The following is a 23,992-nucleotide window of genomic DNA, read 5'->3' on the forward strand; positions in this document are numbered from 1 at the left end:
ATCAATGAGGATTAGTTGCATAAATTATGGTATATCCATTCAGAAGGATATAACGTACCAGTAAAAAAGAATTGAGCCTTTTCACATTTAGTGAACATTCACCAAGAATCAATACTAAGAAAGCAAACATGGGGGCGCCTGGGTGGCTCAGTTGGTTAAGTGTCTGCCTTCGGCTCAGGTACGATACCAAGGTTCTGAGATCGAGCCCTGTGTCAGGCTCCCTGCTGAATGGGGAGTCTGCTTCTCCTCTCCCTCTGCCTCTCTTCCCCTGCTTGTGCTGTCAGACAAATAGATAAAATATTTAAAAAGAAACAACAACAAAACAAGAGAGCAAATACATACATGCTATACTATTGATTGTGTTTAAAAAAAAAAAAGAAAGAGGAATACATTTGCTTTATTATAAGCATAAAATGTCTCTAGAAGGATACATGAATAACTGGTAAACTTAGATGCTTCATGGAAAAACCAGAATGTGGGACGCCTGGGTGGCTCAGTTGGTTGGGCAGCTGCCTTCGGCTCAGGTCATGATCCTGGCGTCCTGGGATCGAGTCCCGCATCGGGCTCCTTGCTCGTCAGGGAGCCTGCTTCTCCCTCTGCCTCTGCCTGCCATTCTGTCTGCCTGTGCTCGCTCTCTCTCCCTCTCTCTCTGACAAAAAAAAAAAAAAAAAAAAAAAAAAAGAAAAACCAGAATGTTCAGGACCAGAGAGGAGAAAGGCTTCACTGATACTTATTTACACATTTTAATATAGAACTATGTAAATTATTTACCTATCAAAAATATTTTTTTTATAGAAAACTAAGCTATTAATTCTTCTTCTCAGGGCTATTGTAAGGACAAGGTCAGAATATATATGTAAAGTCCTGAGCATGGCACCAGTGCATACTAAATCCCATTTTATAAGGGGAAGGGGAAGTTGAGCAGGACCAACCTGGGCAAATCAGTGGTGGAAATGTCACCCTACCTACCTCAGGTGTTCTGGTCCTAAAGCCCAACCCTTTCGGGCCCACCACAGTTGTGTGTTTATCTCAGGAGACCAGAACCTGACAAAGACATGACCCTGAGCAACGTTCTTCTTTGAGCCTGAGTCCCCTGACAGAAAAGGAGGGATATCGAAGCTGCTGAAAGGATTTAATGTGGTAATGTGGGGGAAGCCCAGGGCCTGACGGACAAGAATTACTGGAGGGATTATTTACATTTGCACCAAATGCAACTCCCAACATCTGGGGCAGGTTTCCAATCTAGTGATTTCAACTTAGCCAAGACTGGCCAGAGAACTTGGCCTGAGGGCCCAATAATAAGCACTCTGAGGAGGAGCCTTCTGGGAGGCCTGGCCAGGGAAACCCTTCCCCTCGCTGTCCCGCGCTCGGCGAGGCGCGTGCACACAGTGCAGGGCACACAGGAGGAACACAGTAAATGCCAACTGTGCAGATGAGGCCACGACAGCCTAACACTGGCTCTCGGGCAGGCAGGGGCCTGCGGCCAGGCCATGGGCCTTCCAAGGAAGCAGCAGCTGTAATCACGCAGTTTAGAACTAGACACCGCAATGACTGAGTCGTAAAGCCTTAGTAACAGGAAGGCTCAGGGAGCAGGGGACAGTCATGGGGGGACAGAAGGCAGAGTCATGGCAGCAGAGTCTAAATCCTGGCTCTCCTGATGCCTGGAGCATGAGAGCACACCCCTTTTTGTACCTGGGTTTTCTCAAGCATCAAGTGAGGAGACAGAGAGTTACCGCCTGTTTTATAACTTCCCAAATACTTGAAAATTCAAATAAGTGTGAGATTTTCTCAAAAATGGTAAAAGCACTCAACACATGTAAAGCACAGTGACTATTATTTTCTATATATAGTCCATGCTGAAGGAAGGAGCTTTGATACTGTGAAGGTTAGGGAGATATCTCACCCATGGTCCTGGTTTTAAATACCAACCATATACTGACAACCCCCAAAGTTCTAGCTCTACACCGGACCTCTCCCCTAACTCCAGGTACAGATAATCCAGGTGCCGGCCAATATTTTTTTTTTTTTTTTTTAAAGACTTATTTATTTATCAGAGAGAGAGAGCATGAGCAGGGGGAGCGGCAGAGGGAGAGGCAGAAACAGACTCCCTGCTGAGCAAGGAACCTGATGGGGGACTTAATCCCAGGACCCTAGGATCATGATCTAAGCCGAAGGCAGATGCCCAATTGAGCAAGCCACCCAGGCGTCCTCAGATGCCGATTCTAACAGACACTTCAATCCTAACTTGTTCAAACTAAATCCCTTGCCTTTCTCCCTATGCCTCTGTCCCTCACCCCCAACTCCCTAACTCACAGTCTTAACCATCTCAGTCAATGGCCAATCCATCCTCCCACCTGCTTGGGTCAAAAACCTTGGAAGAAGTTACAGGGTGCCTGGGTGGCTCAGTGGGTTAAAGCCTCTGCCTTCGGCTCAGGTCATGATCCCAGGGTCTTGGGATTGAGTCCCGCATCAGGCTCTCTGAGTAGCGGGGAGCCTTCTTTCCCCCCACCTCTCTCTGCCTACTTGTGATCTCTGTCAAATAAATAAATAAAATCTTTAAAAAAACAAAAAAACCTTATAAGAAGTTACCCTTAATCCCTCTCTCACGCCCACATTTAAACCTGCAGCAAATTCTATCTGTTCTACCTTCAGAATATATCCAGAACGCAAGCACTTGTCACCACCCCCCTCCACCAACATGCAGGTCCTGGCTACGATCATCTCTTCCACAAAGCAGCCAGAAGAAAACACCACGTGTCCTGAAAATGGCCAATGAAAGCCCGACACGGTCTGACCCCGCACAGTCCCTCCCTACCTCCGCCTTGCTGCCTGTTCCCTACTGTCCCACCAACCCACTGGGTTGGGGGGCCACACTCCCACTTCGGCACTTGCTCCCTCTACCTGGTAGGCTACCAGGGGGATCAGTGTGCCCCGCCCCTCACGTTCCTCACAACATCTCCATGCTGCATGTCATCTTTTCAGTGAGTCTCCTCCCTGGCTACCCTGTCCAAAACGGGGATGACTGCACCAGTCTCACACAGAGCTGTTGTGACTGTCCAGTGTCTGACTCAAAAAGGAGCTTAAGGACTGTTGAGTGCCCCGTCCCCAACACCTACCTTTTCTCATCCACAGGACAATGATTGGCTGGTGGAGAAGGCCATTTCTCCGCCATCTTGAAGAAGAGCACTATATAGTTCCAGGGCTCTCTTTCTCCCTTTGGAGATTACAGACCCTTGCTCCTCCCTCTTAGAACTGCTTCAAGGGTCAGGGAACCCCAGCATATCCAGAGCCCCCCGAAGCTGCCCAGTTTTTGTAATCCGACACAGCTCCGGGCTCTGGCCATCACCCTGAGCCCCCACTGGACTGGCAAGTCCTCTAGTACATCTCCAGGGCAGTCACCTTGCCACAGTAACCTTTACTCTTCACATTAACAAGGTCAGGTGACATGGCCAAGCCACCAGCTCCTGCCCTGGGAACCAATGCTCTGCCCAGAAATGCTGCCCCACGGCAAGCTACGGTGGAAAAGGTTCTGGACTCTGGAATGAGACCAGTTTCCTGATGCATAGAACAGAGAGAAGGAAAATGAGCCCCATGCCTAGCGGGGCTACAGACACAGTAGTGGCACGCAAGTGGCTCCTCCTATTCTGAGACGTGGGGGAGGGGCCCACCTGGTTTCTCTGACGCCCCATCAGCAGCACACAGAGAACATAGAGCACTTCCAGTTTGTACATGATCTCATGCATAATCTTCATCGACTGCGGCAGCTGGGTCCTGGTGGAAGTGTGAGGCAGGCCATTCTCCTCAGAGGCCCCTGGGGGAGGGAACACAATGGAGGCTGGGACAGCCACCGAGAGAGAAGATTGAGTCACTGCTTGTGAGGAAACATGTTTCTGCCCCTCAAAGCCAGTCTGGACAGACCTGAGGTAACAGAGCCATGAGACTGGCCCCTGAGGCCATGAGAGAGACTTTGAAAGCCACAAAATCCCTTCCAGCTCCCCAAGGGCCAGGCAAGCTTAGAAACTTCGAAAAACTGACTCTGTGCATCGTAAGGAAAAAAATTCTATAGTATGGGGACAGGTGTTAACTAGACTGACAGCAGAGATCATTTGGCACTATATGCAAATATCGAACCACTATGTTGTACACCTGAAGCTAATACAATGTTGTATGTCAATTATACCTCAACAAAAAAAGGGGGAAAAATCGACTGCAGTTTCATTGTATTTTATCAACTTTAACACACTAGAAATGCTCTGATGCAGCCAACGCAGTGATGCGATTCATCCCTTCTCCCGCCACCAACAGCGAGTGCCCCACGCCCAAGTGCCCACTTCCCTAAGCCACTAATTGTGCCAAACTCTCTTCGGGTCACAAATGACTCTAAGTACGCGGTTCCTCTGCCTCAATTCTACGAGGAGGCACTGCTGAAAGACAGAGGGATCCTTCTCCAAGACTTCTCCTGTTTTTTCGAAGAACCATCTAAAGTTTTCTAAGGTACAACTTTCTAAGGCAGACTGGGCACCACCATCACTATGAGTGATACAGACGAACGCATCATCTACTCACAGACCATGTTACCCAGTTTCATTATTAGTAACAATGGCAGCAGCGAAGTCGTATTTCTGGAACACCTGATATGTGCCAGATATCGTGTTTTGGGCATTAGTCAAGCATCACATTTATTCTACTACCCCGTTAACAAACAAGTCTCAGTGAGTCATGCAGGCTGGTGAGGTGAACTCACAGAAAGGCGGCAAGCGCTAGAGGCTGAGGGTTCTGGAGTTACGACTTGCTAGCTGTGTGACACTGGGCAAGTTACCTCCTCACAAGGCCTCGAACTGCTCTGTAGAAGGGTGGGGACAGCAGTGCTGCCGTGGGTGGCTAGGGTAGCTGTGAGGAGTGAATGAGAACACAAGAAAAGCCCAGCACCTGGTTCTTGGGAAGCCTCCCTCTTAGGTCCTTTTTATTTTTTTTAGGTCCCTATTATTTTAAAAGAGCACTGGTCAGAGTCAGGAGTACTTAGGGTTTATGTCCCCTCAGTTTTCCTCATCCTTAAGGTGAAAGAATGAAGCAGTTAACTATTAAGATGCTTCCAGGCTCCCACTGGAACTGCTGCCCTAGAGGCCTTTTGGCAAAGGGCCAGAAAAACCACATGGAGCAGAGCAGTGGTTATCAAATCATATTTGGGTAAGGAGCACGCGCAAATCTGGTGACTTCTGCAGGGTGATACCATGCCTCAAGAACCCTAGCTACTCTGCCCTACAGATGTGGGACTATTTTTTCTAGCCATATTATGGCACTAATACAAAGTCACAATGCTGGGAGACGACCAGTCGTGGGGTGAGCAAGACTGAGGGGCAGCGAGGCACAGGACTCAAGAGCACAGCCCCTGAGCCAGGCCGCTGGGTCTGAACCCCAGCTCTGCTGTTCACCAGATGGGTGGCCTTGGGCAAACCGGTGGATGTCACTCTGCTTCAGTATCCGTCCTCACCTGTAAAACTGGGATGACGGCAACAGTACCGATCTCTTACCCATGATGCCAAGATGAAAGGATTTAGTATATTCAAAGTACTGCAAACAATGCCCGGCACACGTCAGGAACACGTGAGTGTATGTTAAATAGAAACAAAACACTTGCGTTTTTCTGCGAATGCTCGCTTGCTACTTGGTTTTTTCCTTTTCATCTGCAACTAAAAATGGCAGTGGGCAAAGACTTAAGAAAAATTTACTGGAGAAAACCGAACTGAGAAAACGCTATCTCAAAAAACATGTATTTGCCTGCATGTTGGGAGAAAAATCATTACTCAATTTCCATGTTGGGACTCCTTGGCCCAGCTCCCAGAACAGTTTTAGAGTCAACTGATTTGTGGAGAGACTGAGAAGAGCTATCATGTAGATCCTGCCTCCGCGGCACGCTTGCTGCGTGGCCTCGAGAGCCTCAGCGTCCTTGTCACCTAGCTCAGGGGGCTCGGGGCGACTGCAGGACAGGAAGTCTACGGGAGGAGCAGGCACAGCAAATGGCACACAAGCCCTCCTCAGTAATAAACGTCTGTGGAGAAACAGAAACACAGGCAGCTCGGACTCAATCCCGAGGAACTGTCAGTCTTCGGTGCCTGGTTTGCACAGGCCTGACAAGGAAGTCTTTGGTAAGTTTTTTTTTTTTTTTTTTTTTTTTAATGCAGTTCTTAAAGCGATGGCCAGAGCTTAGCAACAAGGTTCATTCCCAAGGATGAGGCTGGGCAAACTAGTTTGAGAGGCCAATGCTTCCCCCCAAATCTCTTCAGTGCCACAAACTAATTCAAGGGGTCTCCAACCTTGTGTCTGTACTGGCGCATAGGCACTCTTTTTTTTTTAAACAGCTTTGGGCTACAATTCACATACAATTCACCCACTTGAAGTGTACGATTCAATGGTTTTTAGCATATTCAGCCATCACCACAACCGACTTTAGAGCACCTTGTCACCCCAAAAAGAAATCCTTCACTCACTGGCAGCCAATCCCCGTTCGCCACCAAACCCCTCATCCCTAGGCATCCACTAAAGTACTTTCTGGCTCTACGGAACTGCCTGTTTGGGACATTTCATATAAACAGAATCACATATGTGACCCTTCACGCCCGGCTTCTTTCGCTTAGCACGATGGTTTCAAGATTCACTCAGCGGGTAGCATGTGTCAGGACTCCCATTTTTCAGATCGCTGAGTAACACTGCACTGTACACATAGACCACATTCTCTTATCCATTTACCAGCTGATGAACACTTGGGTTGTTTTCAGATACTGACTATTATAAATCTGCAGCTGTGAGTACTCATGTGTAAGTTTTTACGTCAATATGTTCTCATTTCTCTTGAAAACATAACTAGGACTGGAACTTCTGGGTCATATGGCAACTCTGTTTAGCCTTTTGAGGAACTGTTTGAAAACTGTCAAGACTGTTTCCCAAAATGGCCGCACCACTTTACATGCCCACCAACAGAGAACAAGGGTTCTGATTTCTTCACATCCTTGTGCCAACACTTGCCATCATCTATCTTTTGATGATAGACATCCCAGCAGGTATGAAGTAGTATGTGATTGTGGTTTGGATTTGCATTTCCCTGATGATTAACGATGTTGGACATCTTTTTAATGTGTTTATTGGCTATCTGGTCACCTGCCATGGAGAAATGCCTATTTAGGTCCTATGCCCACATTTCGAAATGCATTGTCTTTTGATCATCGAGCTGTAGGTGTTCTTTACAAATTCTAGATTCAGTCCCTTATAACTATTAATTATTATTAGACATATGCTTTGTAGCTAGTCCATTTCTGCAAAGAAGCCAGTTGGGATTTTGACAAGGGACTGTGCCGAATCTGTAGACAGACGTATAGCTCAACATGTGGAGTATGAACCTTAACGATACCGAGCCTTCCAACCCAGGAACACGAGTATCTTTACGTTTATTTAGGTCCTCTTTCATTTCTTTCAATATTGAAGATGTTTTGCAATTTTCAGAGTGTAAGTTTTGCATTTCTTTGTTAAATTTATCCCTAAGCTTTTGACTCTTTTTGATGCTTTTGTATATGAAATTGTTTTCTTAATTTCATTTTGGTTTGTTCATTGCTACTGTATACAAACACAACTACGTATACTGACCTTGTATTCTGAAACTTTTCTTAACTCACTTATTAATTTAATGGGTTTTTTTTACTGGATTCCTTAGGTTTTTCCCTAAATAAGATCATGTCGTCTATGAAGAAACACAGTTTAACTTCTTCCTAATCCGGATGGTTTCTATTTTCTCTATCTTGTCTAACTGCCTATCCAGAACCCCCAACAGAGCATTGAGCCGAAGTGGCAGGAGCAGGCATGCTTGTCTTGTGCTTGTGTCTGATCTTAGTTGAGGAGAAGCTTTCAGTGTCAATGTACTATGAAGCACGTTGGGTGTGGGTTTTCGTAGATGTCCTTTAACAGACTGAGGCAGTTCCTTCCTATTCCTAGTTGGAGTGTTTTTATCAGGAAGGCATGTTGGATTTTGTGTGAAGCATTTCTGCATCTACTGAAATGATCATGTAAATTTTTGTCCTTTGTTCTACTGACACAGGGTATACATCAACTGATTCATATTGAATCAACCCTGAATAAATCCTACTTATTCATATATATATACATGGTCAAGTGTATAATCCTTGTATGTTGCTGTATTTGGTTTGCTAGTATATTCTTGGGAATTTTTACATCTATATTCATAAGAGATATTGGTCTGTGCTTTCCTTGTAGTGTCTTTGGTTTGGGTATCAGGTTAATAATGACTTCATAAGATGAGTTGGGAAGTGTTTCCTCTTCTATTTTGTGGAAGTCTGTAACATACTGGTGTTGATTCTTCTTTAAACGGTTGGCATAACTGACCAGTGAAGCCATGTGGGCAGTGCTTTTGTTTGGGGGTAGCTTCTTCATTACTAGTTCAAATTACTTGTTATAGGTCTGTTCAGATTTTCTTTCGTCTTGAGTTAGCTGCAGGAGTTGTTGTCTTTCTTATCAGCTGTTTCATCCAAGCTGTCTAGTTTGCTGGCACACAGATGTGTATGGGATTCCCTGAGTCCTTTCTAGCTTTGTAAGCTTGGTTGTCATGTCCTCTCTTTCATTCCCGGTTTTAGTAGTTTCAATCTTGTCTTTTTTTTTTTTTTTTTTTTTTTTTTTTAATTTTGGTCAGTGAAACTCAAGGTTAATTTTGTTGACTTTTTCAAAGAATGAACTGCTGGTTTTTGCAGATTTTCTCTATTGTTTTCTATGCTCTGTTTCATTAATTTCTATGCCAATTCTATCGTTCTTTCTATCTGCTTGCTTTGAGAGTATAGCTTGCCTCTTCTTTTTTCAATAACTTAAGGAGAAAAAAATTAGGCCACTGACTTGGGATTTCATTTTGTCAGTTTTTTAAAATGTAGGCATTTATAGCTAAAGACTTCTCCCTTATCAGCAGGCTTTAGTTGTATTCCTTAAGTTCTGTATGTTGTATCCTCGTTTTCATTTGTCTCAAGGTATCTTTTTAAAAAAAATTTTAAAAATTAACATGTAATGTATTATTAGCCCCAGGGGTACAGGTCTGTGAATCACCAGGTTTACACATTTCACAGCACTTACCATAGCACATACCCTCCCCAATGTCCATAACCCCACCACCCTCTCCCTACCCTCCTCCCCACCGGCAACCCTCAGTTTGTTTTGTGAGATTAAGAGTCTCTTATGGTTTGTCTCCCTCCCAATCCCATCTTGTTTCGTTTATTCTTTTCCTATCCCCCAAACCCCCTACGTTGCATCTCCACTTCCTCATATTAGGGAGATCATATGATAGTTGTCTTTCTCCGATGTCTCAAGGTATCTTTTAATGCTTTGTGATTTTGTCTCAGAACCATGGTTAATTAGAAGTGTATTACTGATTTTCCCGGTTTCTAACATCTGATTGCTAATATCACTCCACTGTGGCTGAAATACATGGTTTGTACAATCTTTTTTTTTTTTTTTTTTAAAGATTTTATTTATTTATTTGACAGAGAGAGATCACAAGTAGGCAGAGAGGCAGGCAGAGAGAGAGAGGAGGAAGCAGGCTCCCTGCTGAGCAGAGAGCCCGATGTGGGGCTCGATCCCAGGACCCTGGGATCATAACCCAAGCCGAAGGCAGAGGCTTTAACCCACCGAGCCACCCAGGTGCCCCTGGTTTGTACAATCTTAATCCTTTTCCCCTTACTGAGGCTTTTTAGATGGCCTGGCGTATAGTCAATGCTGGAGAACGTTCCAAGTGCACATGAGAAGAATATGCATTCTGCGGGGGTTGGGTGGTATGTTCTAAATGCATCTAGTAAGTCTAGGCAGTTTACTTGCTGCTCAGGTCTTCTGTTTCCTTCTCGATCCTCTGTCTAGTTGTTTGCTCCATTACGCGAAGTGGGGTTTTCCAGGCTCCAACCACTACCTCTGGTCTGCTAATTTCTCTCTTTAAATCTGTTAGTTTTTGTTTTGTTTTTTTTTTTTGCTCTGTTGTTAGATGTATGTTTATAACTGTTACATCTTCTTAACAGACTAATACTTTCATTATTATAAAATGTCCTTTTTGTCTCTGATAACATTTTCTGCTTTAAAGTCTCTTTCAGGGGGCGCCTGGGTGACTCAGTGGGTTAAAGCCTCTGCCTTCGGCTCGGGTCATGATCTCAGGGTCCTGGGATTGAGCCCCACGTTGGGCTCTCTGCTCAACAGGGAGCCTGCTCCCTTCTTCCCTGCCTCTCTGCCTACTTGTGATCTCTGTCAAATGAATAAATAAAATCTTTAAAAAAAATAAATGAAGTCTTTTTCAGTATCAGCCACTCCGGCTTTCTTATGGTTGCTCTTTGCAGGACAAATCTTTTTCTATCCTTTGCTTTCAACCTATTTCTATCTTTGAATAGAAAGTTTGCCTCCTGGGGGGTACCTCCCTGGCTCAGTCAGAAAAACTCCTGATCTCAAGGTTACCTGAGTTCAAGCCCCATATTGAGTGTGGAGCCTACTTAAAAAAAGGAAAAAAGAAAAAAGAAAAGAAAGTATGCCTCCTGCAGGCTGCATAACAACTGGATCTTTTTAAAAAAATCCAATATGACAAATCTGTTTTTTGGATGAACTACTTTAATCCATTCATATTCAAGGTTATTACTGATAGAGCTGGATTTACTTCTGCCTTTTTAATTTTTGTTTTCTACATTATCTCATGTGTCTTTTAATTCCCCTATTTTTCTTATAATACTTTCTTTTGTAGTAAGTGAACATTTTCTGGTATAACATTATAATTCCTTTAATGACTTCCTCACTGTATTTTTAAAGTTACTTTCTTTGCAGTTGCTATAGGGTTTGCCACATACATTTTAATTTGACAGAATCTTTCCAGATTTACACTAATTCCAGAGTTCCTACACAACTCTATTCCTTCTCCCTTTTCTGTGCTATTATTGTTACACATACTACATCTAAGATTCTAACCACCCAACAATTTATTGTACAATACGTTGCATGCATTATTACACAATACAGTGTTGTAATGATTACTTATTATGTCTGTTCAAGAAGCTGAGGAAAGAAAGTAAATATTAATAGAGTTTGTTACATTGATCCTTTTACCATTTTAGTTTTCCTCATTGATTAGCGTTGATTCAAGTTACCATCTCGTATAATTTCCTTACTGCAATACAACTCTGGTCCCACCCAAGATCCCACAAAATTTGGTCCCACAAAGTTTCTTTGTGCTGTTACTGTCTCAAGTACATTTCGTATGTCACAGATTCAACAATGTAATTATAAACCTATGGTTTTACCTAACTGCTTTTTAAATTCGTTAATGAAAGGAGAAGAAATGGGCATTTATATTGTCTTTTATGATTATGTAATTGCCTGTAGTAATGCTCCTTGCTGTTCTGTGTAGATTTAAATTACTGTCTGAGGTCACTTGCTTTCAGCCTGAAGAAATTCCCTTGGTATTTCTCAAAAGGCAGGGCTATTAGTAACAAATTCTCTTTTTGTTTATCTAGAAATGTCTTTATTTCACCTACGTTTTGGAAAGAAGGTTTTGCTGCTGAGATTTTCTTTCAGCACTCTGAATAGGTTATCTCACTGCTTTCTGACCTCTGTTACTTCTGAGAAGTCGGCTATCAATCTTACTGAGATATTCTTGAACACAGGAGTTGTTTTTCTCTTGCTACTTCCAAGATTTTCTCTTTGTCTTCCAACATTTTTATCATGATGCGTCTGGGTGTAAATCTCGGAGTTTATGTTACTTCCAGTTCTTTGGGCTTCTCAGATGTGTACATTAATGCTTTTCAAATTTGGGAAGTTTTCAGCCACTATTTTTTCAAACATTCTTCTTGCTCCTTTCGTTGAATTTTTTACTCCAGTTACTTATAATTTAATAAACCACAGGACTTCCATCTGGCTCTTTTTTATATCTCCTATCTCTTTACTGATATTCTCGATCTGATGGAGTCACAGATTTTCTTTAGCTTCTCTTCTTTTTTTTTTTTTAATTTTTATTTGTCAGAGAGAGAGAATGAGAGAGAGCAGAGCGGGGGGGGGGGGGGGGGGGGGGCAGAGGCAGAGGGAGAAGCAAACTCCCTACCGAGCAAAGAGCCTGATGTGGGACTCAATCCCAGGACTCTGGGATCATGACCTGAGCCAAAGGCAGATGCTTAACTGACTGAGCCACCCAGGTGGCCCTTCTTTTACTTCTTTAAGCATAACTTCCTTTAGTTCTTTGGCCATCCTTATATTGGGTGCTCTGAGGTCTCTTAGATCTGCTTTCTGGGCTGTCTCACAAGCAACTTCTGTTGCCTGTTTTCTTCTGTGTATGGGCTGTACTTTGTTTCTTTGCATATCCCCAATTTTATTAAAAAAATGACATTTTAAGTAAATAATTCAGCAACTCTGATTCCCCTTCCCTTTTTTCAGGGCTTGTTGTTATTTCTTTGTTCATTTCTTCAGTGACCTGGGAGCTTATTCCAGTGAAATCTATTTCTCCATGGCCTAGGGAGGTCTTTTTTGTTTTGTCTCTGTGTGTGCAGCCGTGGGCATGTTTACAGTCTCCCTGGATGACGGTGTTTTAGCAGGGCTCTCTATGGCTCTTCCCTTGATCTCTCTGTTAAGATTTCTGCATCTGGTATGAAACCCAGCTGTCAGACTCCACTAATTGCTGACTGAATGTTCTACTTTTGACAATGCCTTGGGGCATAAAGCACTCCAAAGTCTAATCCAATTAAAACTGGGCAAAGGTAGTTTTTGAGTCTGAGTTGGTTTTGATCTCAGAAGAGCTCTGCTAAGTTGTCTGCCTGGTTCTTGGGGGTAAACTATATTAAGCCTATAGTTTAGCTTTTTGTTCTCACTTAAGAGCTAACAGCCTCCTTTTATTTGCTTACCACCAAAATCTACACTGTTTTTGAGAACACCCTTAGCTTTGAACTTCCCTACTTTCTGTTCTTACCTATTAATTCTCCTCCTGGCACTCTTCCGGTGCCACTACTCTGAGCAAGGTCAGCAAACTCTTAGCCTTCTCAGCTTGCATGCTGCATGGAGATCCTCGCATGGAATCTCTCTGTCCTACAAGTGAGTTGGGGCAAGGGCAACAGGGTCACAGAATTCTTGCTTGCCAGGCCTCGGGCACAGCTTGTGCACGGAGTGTAGTACAGAGTCAGGTGGGGGAAAGGGGCCCCTCGCATTATGTGAAATAAGTGAATTAAATGAAATAAGTCAGAGGAAGACATATACTGTGTAATATCACTTATATGTGGAATCTAAATAAGTCAAACTCAGAGAATTAGTAGAACGCTGGTTACCAGAGAGGTTGGGAGAAATAGGAAGATAGTGGTCAAAGGGTATAAACTTTCAGTTCTAAAATTAACAAGTTCTGGGCATCCAATGTACTGCGTGGTGATTATAGCTAGTAATATTTGAATGATGCTAATAAAAAAGCGGATCTTAAATGCTCCCCCCAAAAAAAATTGATAATTATGTGATGGATGAGGGGCTAATGCTCTGCTGATAATCATTTTGCAATATATAAATGTATCAAATTAACAGGCTACACACTTTAAACTTACACAAGGTTATAAATCTACTGTAGCTCAATAAAGTTGGGGCAGGGAACCCCTGGCTTATAGGATACACTCATCAAGAATTCAACCTCTTCAACTTGGAACTGGAGGGATGAGGAAAGCTGGTGGCCTGCCCTCCTCCTCAATGGTGAGAAACCATATTCCTTGTTTAGAAATCCTGTCCCCGTTGAGGGTTGTACCCTTTTGGCCACACCTGCCCACAGTGGAACTTCCAACACGCAGGACTTCCAATGTCACAGACTATCACTGTTCTGAGTCTTAGCAGATTGTGTGGAGGATCTCCTCATTTACTGTATGCCCTTAGAACAACTTCCACAGACTTTACATGGATGGTTTTTGTTGTTTATAGGTTTTGTTTATAGTTGCTGTAGAGAAAAGGTCCACAGAGCTCCACACACTGCCATCCTGGAAACAGAACTCCTCTTCACTTTTACAGTGAGAATTCTTCTATTTGTACAATCTGACCCCATCCTGCTGGCCAGAGTCAAATGTTTAAGGGTGGAGCACCTGACCCAAGATGGGCCAGAGCCCTTCACCAGGAAGCTGTTGCTGAAACTAGAAGTCCACTCATCGGAGTAGAGAAGAGAATACCGGAACCATGGAGAATGAAGAGACTTAGAAAGGACTCTCTGAGTTCCTAAGAATGTTCTGGTTGTTAGATCCAGCCAATCCCTTCGCCCTGCTTTCAGGTCCACTCTGAGAGAGTTCAAAGAGGTTTCTGTCACTAGCTTTCTAAAGTGTCTTAACAGTTATGATCTAGGACTTTCCTGAGGAAAATTCTACTTTGAGCAAATTTCAATTAATCCTCATTGGAAAAGAGGTCAAGAATGGCTCCAGGCGCCTAAGGGAAAGATCCCCCCCTCACAGAAAACCCACCCCAAGTACCTTGATTGTGTTCGGATTCTTCATTAGCTACTCGCATCAGGGCGTCCAGCACCAAAGCATTGTCTAGCCATGTGTACCACTCCTCCAGCTCCTGAAGGAAGCTAGCTGTGCCTGTTGACTCTGATACCTTCCGGGTCGCAAGCTTGCAAAGTCGCTCAACAAAGCCAGGGATGCTGAGAAGGGCCGCTGCCAACGAGAGAGTGAAAGAGTGCATTTTCAAAACACAGACCGGCTCTGAAACCCTGAACAGTGAGCCTGTTCTTTAACTACATGATGGAAATGATTTCTAATTTGACAGTAGCTAGTCTGAGTTTCTCTGCAAAATGAAATGCTAAGCCAAAGTAAAATAGTACTTAAGTTAGAGAAACAAGTTCGATAGCAGGTGCAGGGAAATAGACTCTTTTACAAGTACTGGTGGGAAAAGAAATTGGAATCACTTTAATTTCTTAATCCTGTGTGTCTTTGAGCCAGGAAGCTCATTTCTGGAGATTTCCTGCAAAGAAATAACCGATCACATGTACAAAGATATTCACTGATGTGGATTCTACAATAGCAAAAAGGTAAAGATAACTCACGGTCATCAACAGCATATCGATTAAACACAAAATATCCCAATACAATAGAATACAATAGACACTGAGAATAAAGACACATATATCTTTACAAAGAGTGACTCAAAAAAAAAATGTTTAAGTTTTACTTGTTAGAGGAAAAATTATTAAACAGTACTGGCGTAAGCCCATTTTCGTTCAAAATTTGCTTCCTTAAAATATCCACATAATATACAGGTAAAGAATGAAAGCTATACAACAAGATGTTTACTGTGGCCATTCCTGAGTAGGAGAGGATATAAATGCTTCTTTTAAAACTACTTCTCTGCAGTTTGATTTTCCTGTAACAAACATGTCCTACATGTACTAGCAGAAAGAAAGGAGGTTTTGTTTTTTTTTTTTTGGTAAAGAAAGAAAATGAATAATCACTCTCTTATAATCACAACTCTTATTTCCCTTAATCTCATTTTGCTCACAACAGTAAGATGGAAATTCTGATCAGCGTAAGAGAACATAAATCACTGTGGAGGCAGGGAAATCCAGGTGGTAGATCATGGATCTATCATTTAACCTTCTTTAAAAACAAGGGCTAACATCTCTATATATTTCCTTATACATGTATTAAATCTTCCTGGAAGGATAGAAAACACCAGTGGCTACCAAAGGCAAAGAGAATTAGGCCACTAGAAATAAGAGTATGGGGAAATCTTTTCAATGAACACCTTTTTAAATCTGTAGATTTTTTTTGGACCACACGAATGCATCATCTAACTGAAAATTAATAAACAGGCATTTGATAATACCAAAATATTACTATTAATTTGGGGGGGTATAATATGGTATTGGAGTCACTTTTAAAAAGAGTCCCTATCTTGTGGGAACACCGTGATATATGCAGGTTAAATTTTATGGTATCTGGGATATGCTTCAAAATAGTTCAAAGTAAGGTGGGGAGGAGTGAATGGGGATACAGATAAAGAGACACTGACACTTGGGGCGCCTGGGTAGCTCAATGGGTTAAAGCCTCTGCCCTCAGCTCAGGTCATGATCCCAGGGTCCTGGGATGGAGCCCTGCATCGGGCTCTCTGCTCAGCAAAGAGCCTGCTTCCCCCTCTCTCTCTCTGCCTGCCTCTCTGCCTACTTGTGATCTGTCAAATAAATAAATAAAATCTTTAAAAAAAAAGAGACACTGACAGTTGAAGCTAGGTGATGAGGAAATAAGTATCATCATAATGTTATATTGTCATATACTTGTCTCTGTGTGAAAAATTTACATGAAAATTTTTAAAGTAAAATTCAAAAGAAAAATAGGAAAGAAAATTCTTCAAAAATAAAATAAATCACAACAAATTAGTTAGGATTATACAAAGTCATACAAATTCAGTTCCAGCACAATGCTCAGCAAATAATCTTAGGCCCCTTTCCATCCTCTATAAATTAGTAAGTGACTATACTGTCTGACCTCATTTTTTAAAAAAGCTAATTAAAACTACATTAAAATTAACTTTTCCTCAAACAGTTGAACATGGGGCACCTGGTGGCTCAGTCAATTAAGTGGCTGCCTCTGGCTCTTGGGGCCCTGCGATCAAGTCCTACATGCAGTGGTTTCCCTGCTCACTGGGAATCTGTTTCTCCCTCTCCCTCTGCCCCACCATTGTGCTCACCTACTCTCTCAAATAAATAAAATCGTAAAAAAAAAAGTTGAATGTAGAATTAGCACATGACCCAGCAATTCCACTCCTAAGTATACCCACAAATTGCTGAAAACAGGTGCCAAATTCATACACACACATTCATAGCAGCACTGCTTCAACTGCCCAAATGGGAAACAACCCAAATGTCCATCACCAGATGAATGACTAAACAAATTGTGGCGTATACAAATAATGAGTATTATTCAGCCATGAAAAGAAATGAAACACTGATGAGCTACAGCATAGAGGAACCTCAAAAACCTCACGCTAAGTGAAAGCATCAGGATACAAAAAGTCACGTATTCCAGGATTCCCTTTATAAGGTTATCTAGAACAGCGACATCCACAACAAAGCAGGTAACTGCCACGGCTGGAGAGAATGGGGAAGGTCACCTGTCTGATGTGTATGCAGTTACCTTCTGGGGTGATGAAAATGTTCTCAAAATAGATGGAGGTGTGCTTGCACGCACTGTAAATGTACTAAATGCCACTGAATTGTTCACTTTAAGTGGTTTGTTTACGTGACATTCACCATAATTTAAAAAAATACACAGGGATAGCTTTTTTGTTTTGAGATACCATTTTTTACTTACTGGCTTGGCAAACATCCGTAAGTTTAAAACGGCTCTAGACTGGGAATGGTATACAGGATGGGAGAAAATGAACCGGTAAGTTCTTTGCAGGGTTAATCTGTCAACACCCATCAAAGTGTAAAAGGCAAATATCCAGCACATCATACTCCATACACAAGCCTGTTATTTGTAAGAACAAAAATATTAAAATAAACAAAATTTCCATCAATCAGGGATGGGTTAGTGAATTGTGGTATGCCCATATATTAGAATACTATGTAGTTGTGAAAAGGCATCACACAATTCTGTAGGTACTGGAATAGAATGCTTTGTAGGATAAGTGAGGGGCAGCTGGGTGGCTCAGTGGTTTAAGCCTCTGTCTTCAGCTTGGGTCATGGTCTCAGGGTCCTGGGATCGACCCCGCATCAGGCTCTCTGCTCAGAGGGGAGCCTGCTTCCCCCTCTCCCTCTGCCTGCCTCTCTGCTTACTTGTGATCTCTTTCTCTGTCAAATAAATAAATAAATAATCTTAAAAAAAAAAAAAAAAGATGAAGTTAAGTGAAAAAAGCAAGGGGCAGAAGGGTGCTTATTTTATACTACCATCTCTACAGACAGGGAGGAGTCAATCTCTTTCCCTCCTACATCCCCTGGACTGGGCATGTAGAGAATTTCTTGGGAGGGACACATGAGAAAATGTAACAGGATGCCATGGGGGAAGGGAACAAACTTTCTACTATATACCCACTCTCTTCTTATTATTATTTAAGAAACTTTTAGATATATATCTTACCTTTTTCCAAAAATAAATAAAGGAGTAGATTCTACATGAAAATCCTCCCAAAGCTAGATTTTTACTCTCAACCTCTTTTACACAGGATGAATGGCTGCAGTTTCTCTGTTCCTCACAGGACAGTTCCTAAGACCTATTCTTCCCACCCTGCATACTCAACACAGCCCTTCAGATGTGACTGCCCAGCATTCAAGCTTCTGAGACTCCAATCCCCACCCTGGAGATTCCTAAGCCTTTGTGAATCAACTACCTCTTGAAAAAGTGATGAAAGCTAGGGGCTCTCTCCCAGAAAAAAAAATCATTGGCCCAATTACGCTCATCAAATTATACATAACCTCAGGGAACTGGCACCCAGTCTCACAGTGTCCTTGTAACTCTCACAGCCTTACTGGCAGTGAGCCACAATACTGGTTAATGTTAAACTGGTTGACAACTGAAACACAACTTCTGAGAATTTCTGTAAAAGCAGACCTTCCCGGGCGCCTGGGTGGCTCAGTGGGTTAAGCCGCTGCCTTCGGCTCAGGTCATGATCTCAGGGTCCTGGGATCAAGTCCCGCATCGGGCTCTCTGCTCAGCAGGGAGCCTGCTTCCCTCTCTCTCTCTATCTCTCTCTCTCTGCCTGCCTTTCTGTCTACTTGTGATCTCTCTCTCTCAAAATAAATAAATAAAATAAAATCTTAAAAAAAAAAAAAAAAAAAAGCAGACCTTCCCAAAAAAACAAAAAAAAAAAACAAAAACAAAAACAAAAAAAACCCAGACCTTCCCTCTACTTGTTAACACATCAGTATTTTGAAATATTCCCATAAACTTTCCTCTTCAGTTTAGGCCCTGCTTTCCAGCTGAGAGGATTCTATCTATCTATTCTATTCTATCCTGTCCTAGCTGACAGAAATCAGCGCTTCTTACTTAGCTCATGTCACCCACAAATTGATAATTATCTGGCCTGTGGCTTCATCCACATTTTTGACTAAAATCTTGAATGATTTTTCCCCCTGATGAAACTATCTGTTCCCTTCTGAATGGACAGAAGAATAACTGGTAGTTCTGAGAAATCCAAAAATTTGTTAGAGCCTAACATTTTTATTATTATATGAGCTCCAGGAAGACAGTATAAATCATTTTGCTGGGCAAGAAAACAGCCACAGCTTATGAAAAACGAAACAAAAGCATGTCTAGTTTCCATACTCTTATGGTCCGAATTGTGTCCCCTCCCCCAAATTCATATGTTGAAGCCTTAATTCATAATATGAATGTATCTGAAGATGGCGGGCTTTAGGGAGGTAATTAAATGGGGTCATTAAGAGTGGGCCCTAACCCAACAGGGCTGGTCTTCTAATATGAGGAAGAGACACCAGAAATTGCTTTCTCTTTGTACATACACAGAGGAAAGACCACCTGAGGACACAGAGAAGGCAGCCACCCACAAGCTAGGAAGGGAGACCTCACCAGAAACCAATGCTAATGGCACCCTGATCGTGACCTCTAGCCTCCAGAAGGGGGAGAAAATGAACTTCTGTTGTTTAAGCCACCCAGTTATGGTACCTGGTTATGGCAGCCTGAGATGATTATTATACATGGCTCTATTTAAAAGTATTAGTACAGGGGCGCCTGGGTGGCTCAGTGGGTTAAGCCACTGCCTTCGGCTCAGGTCATGATCTCAGGGTCCTGGGATCGAGTCCCACATCAGGCTCTCTGCTCGATGGGGAGCCTGCTTCCTCTCTCTCTCTCTCTGCCTGCCTGCCTCTCTGTCTACTTGTGATCTCTCTCTGTCAAATAAATAATAAATAAAATCTTTAAAAAATAAATAAATAAAAGTATTAGTACTGGAGTTCAATTGAAGCATGCCAACATTGAGGACTAAGATCTTTTCTCATTGTACTTGTGATTTAATTATGTTCACCTTGGCCTTCCCAGGGCATGTGACTAGAGAAATGTGTGTGGAGGGGGGGGCAGGGCAACAGGAATTATGGTCAGAGAGCTGGGAAAGGTCAGACCCTGTACAACATGTGCCAAAATACAACATTAACTAAAACTTCAACCCAAAAGCTATAAGCAGACATCACATGTAGATTATCTCATGGATTAGCCACACAGGTATACAAGTGAACTTAGTTATTTTATGAAGACTTTCTTTTTTTAATGACCCAAATCAAAGAAACCTGGGTTTGAGGTTAACTCTCAGTTAATTAAAAAAAACAACTGACTAGAATACCTTGTCCTCCAAGAATGATGGGCAATGCTGGTTTCACTTAAGGCAGCTTATAAACAGGTATGTAAAGGTAATTGATACTAGCAGGATAAAAATAATCTGCCAGAACAGTTTCCTTAAATGGGAAACTGAGATGAAAGTGACCTAGTGCCACAGCACACACAGGTATCCAATAGTGAACATTTATGACCCTCACCTTCCTAAGCTGTGCAAAGGGGATGCGAACCTCTATTTCACAGGGCTACTTGGAGGGTAAATAAAATCACTCCTAGCTAATGCAGTTAGCTCAGTGTTTGCTACATAGCAGGAACTTAACAAATGTGAGCTTTCGTCAGTGTGTTTAAATCAGCTTTAAGGTATAATTTAGTTATAATAAAATTCACGTTTTTAAGAATGTATATTTTATGATTTGCTAAACTGAGCACTCCTTAAAAGTCATAAGAAAGGAGGGGGGAAGGGAAGAAAAGCCTACAAAGACCAAGGGAGGGCCTCGGATCTATGTAATCAGGAAGAAAAACAAGCCTGGAGGGAGAACCATGAAACTGGGGTTCACAGAGTCATATATTTCTGTTTTTACATATGACTAAAATGTGTAAAATTATATTCTTTAATAACTAGAAATACAGTTCTGACCACTTGGTGTTCGTAATTCCAACGCTCAGAGTTAAGGTAGGACTCACATTCAGTAGTCAGAAGCAAGGCTGCTGTGCGGCACTTAGCAAGTGTGCAGAGCCGGGCCTGGGAATGCACACATCTAGTCACCCAGATTTCAGAAACAAAGTATTGTTTTCAAAGCATCATCAGGGCTGCCACAAGACGATCATGGCTCTCTACTGCTGCTTTTTAATGCTAAGTTTTTATTATTTCACCTCAGTTATTCAGTTAACCCTGAGGCACACGGCTATATGTTACTGCAGTCTGTTGATGTTTAAGAATTAGGTTTTAAGACACACAAATATTATAGTTCAAATATGGACCATCTATGCTCTTACAACCAAAACAGATATATGCCAAATTTCCCCCAAATATGCTTAGACCAGCATAGAAATAGAAAAAAGTTATCTTGCTACCAAAAAAACAGTAAGTAGGGAACTAACTAACATACTCACATGGTTCTAAAATCAAATATATAAACAAATACATTAAGAAGTCCTACTTCTGGGGTGCTTGGGTGGCTCAGATGGTTAAGCTTCTGCCTTTGGCCCAGGTCATGATCCCAGGGTCCTGGGATTGAGCTCTCCCTCTCCCCCACCCCCAATCATGCATGAGTACGTGCTCTCTCTCTCTCTCTCTCTCACACACACACAAATCTTAAAAAGAAAAGTCCTACTTCTGCTGTTGTCATCTACTTCTCTTCTAGCCACCCCCAATAGGTAACCATTTTCAGTTTCTTATGCACGCTTTCAGTTAATGCATACTATATATGAGCAAACAAATACATCTGATCATATCCCCCCCATCTCTGCTTTACCACACAAAGTATCATACTATACACACAGCTCTGCATTTTCCTTTTTAACAGTAATACATCTTGAAGATATTTTCCTGTATCAATACACAGAGATCTTCTTCATTCTTTTTTCTTAACAATTTCCCATTACATAAATATTCTAGAAATTAAGTGGCCTCTTGTTTCTGGTCTTTTTGTTACTATAATGTTGCAATGAATGACCCTGAATATACATATCCTATATTTCTGTAAGATAAAGACCCAGAAGAGGCTTAGTGATCAAAAGGTAAGTGTATTTGTAATTCTGATAAACAATGGTTCTTAACTTTTAAAGAGAGAGAGTGTGGGGAGAGGGAGAGAAAGAATCTTAAGCAGGCTCCATGCCCAATACAGAGCCTGACATGGGGCTTGATCTCACGACCCTAAGATCATGACCTGAGCTGAAATCAAGAGTCTGATGCTTACCAACTGAGCCACCCAGGTGCCCCTGGTTCTTAACTTTTCTGAGATTCTGAATCAATTCAAAAATCAGATAAAAGTTATGGACTTTTGCGGACCCCTAAAATAACGAAGAGATACACGCCCACACAAAATGTACATACTCTAAGTGGACCTTGGAGCCTTCACATGAATCACCCTAGAGATACTGAAAGAGTAGATAATTTATGAAGGGGTCTCAGAGCCATAGTCTCAAAACGCTGAAAACTTAGAGACCTTACCTTGGTTGATTTCAGCTGCAGAAGGCCCCAAGCTCAAGCTTTTCTTCTGCTGAGCATTTTTGGCAAGTAGTGTGTGCTTGTCATCATTCCCTGTATCCATCTCTGAAATGGTGACAGCCAGAATCCGGCAGAAATTAGCAAGCTGCTGCTGATCAAAATTGGATACTAAAGAACTCAGATTGGGGACTTCATCTAGTCGGATCATTTCCTACAGGAGACACAAACAAAACAATCCCCATGCTCAGTTCATTCGAGGCTGAATGCGTCCCTCTTCTGCATTCCCCTAAAAATGGGACCTGGTAGCTAAACCACTTAGGTCCAAATCCTGGCCCTGCAAACTGCAGTTGTGCAAATGTAGGTAAGTTATGGAACCTCTCTGAGTATTTGCTCAACTGTCAAATGGGACTGACATGCTTCATAGGACTGGTCTGAGGATTAAACCCTTTGGAGCAACACTATTCTCATTTCTCTTTGTTCATGTGACTCATTTTGCCTATTTAAAAAAGGAAAGAGAAGAAATGCCTACCACACAAATTTTATCACTCACTCACAAATTGCCATTCCTGCTACAGACATTTTCTTTCTAAGAAATACAATATTTCAAATATAACTGAAGGCCCCTGTGTACTCCTACCCAGTTGTATTCCCATCTCTCCCACTGGAGGTAACCATTATTTTGAACTGTTTATTATTTCCATAAATGTTCTTATATTTCCATAAAAATATATGGTATTAAAGCAAAGGAAACCACCAACAAAACAAAAAGGCAACCTGCTAAATGGGAGAAGATATTTGCTAATGATACATCTGATGAGGGGCTAATCACCAAAACATAAAGAACTCACACAATTCAACACCAAAAATAATCTGATTAAAAATGGGCAAAGGACCTGAATGAACTCTTTTCCAAGGACATCCAGGAGGCCAACAGACCCATGAAAAGATGTTCAGCATCACTGATCATCAGGGAAATACAAATCAAAACCACCGCCTGTCACAATGGCTAATATTAAAAAGGCAGGAAATGAGAAGTGTCAGAGAGGATGTGGAAAAAAGGAGCCCTCATGCACCACTGGTACAAATGTAAACTGGAGCTCCCTCTGTGCAAACAGCTGGAGGTTCCTCAAAAAATTAAAAGTAGAAATAATCATATGATCTAGTAATTCCATTACTGGGTATTAACCCCAAGAAAACAAAAATGATAATTGGAAAAGATATATGCACCCCCTACGTTTACTGCAGCATTATTTACAATAACCAAGTATAGAAGAACCAAGTATTCATCCATAGATGAATGGATAAAGAAGACATGGTATACATATCTGATGGAATATTATGCAGCCATAAAGAATGAGATCTTCCCACTTGCAAGGATGTGGATGGATCTAGAGTATAATGCTAAGCAAAATAAGTCAGAGAAAAGGCAAATACTCTATGATTTCACTCATATATGGTGGAATCTACAAAACAAATGAACAAAACAGATAAAGACTCAAATACAGAGAACTGGTGGTTGTCAGAT

At 42.0% G+C, this 23,992-nt stretch overlaps 1 protein-coding gene across 1 annotated transcript in view; it reads right to left on the minus strand.

Moving 5' to 3' along the window:
* The window catches only part of TRPC4AP (transient receptor potential cation channel subfamily C member 4 associated protein), a 70,933-nt gene that overhangs the window by 13,355 nt on the left and 33,586 nt on the right, over nt 1-23,992 (minus strand). The window contains exons 7-9 of the mRNA XM_047747219.1: nt 22,471-22,678; nt 14,487-14,672; nt 3,669-3,835 (exon numbers count right to left, since the gene is read on the minus strand). Coding sequence (XP_047603175.1) covers nt 3,669-3,835; nt 14,487-14,672; nt 22,471-22,678 — 561 coding nt within the window. The remainder of the gene's footprint in view (nt 1-3,668; nt 3,836-14,486; nt 14,673-22,470; nt 22,679-23,992) is intronic.

Source organism: Lutra lutra, chromosome 9 (genome assembly GCF_902655055.1).
Source record: "Lutra lutra chromosome 9, mLutLut1.2, whole genome shotgun sequence".
Taxonomy (NCBI): domain Eukaryota; kingdom Metazoa; phylum Chordata; class Mammalia; order Carnivora; family Mustelidae; genus Lutra; species Lutra lutra.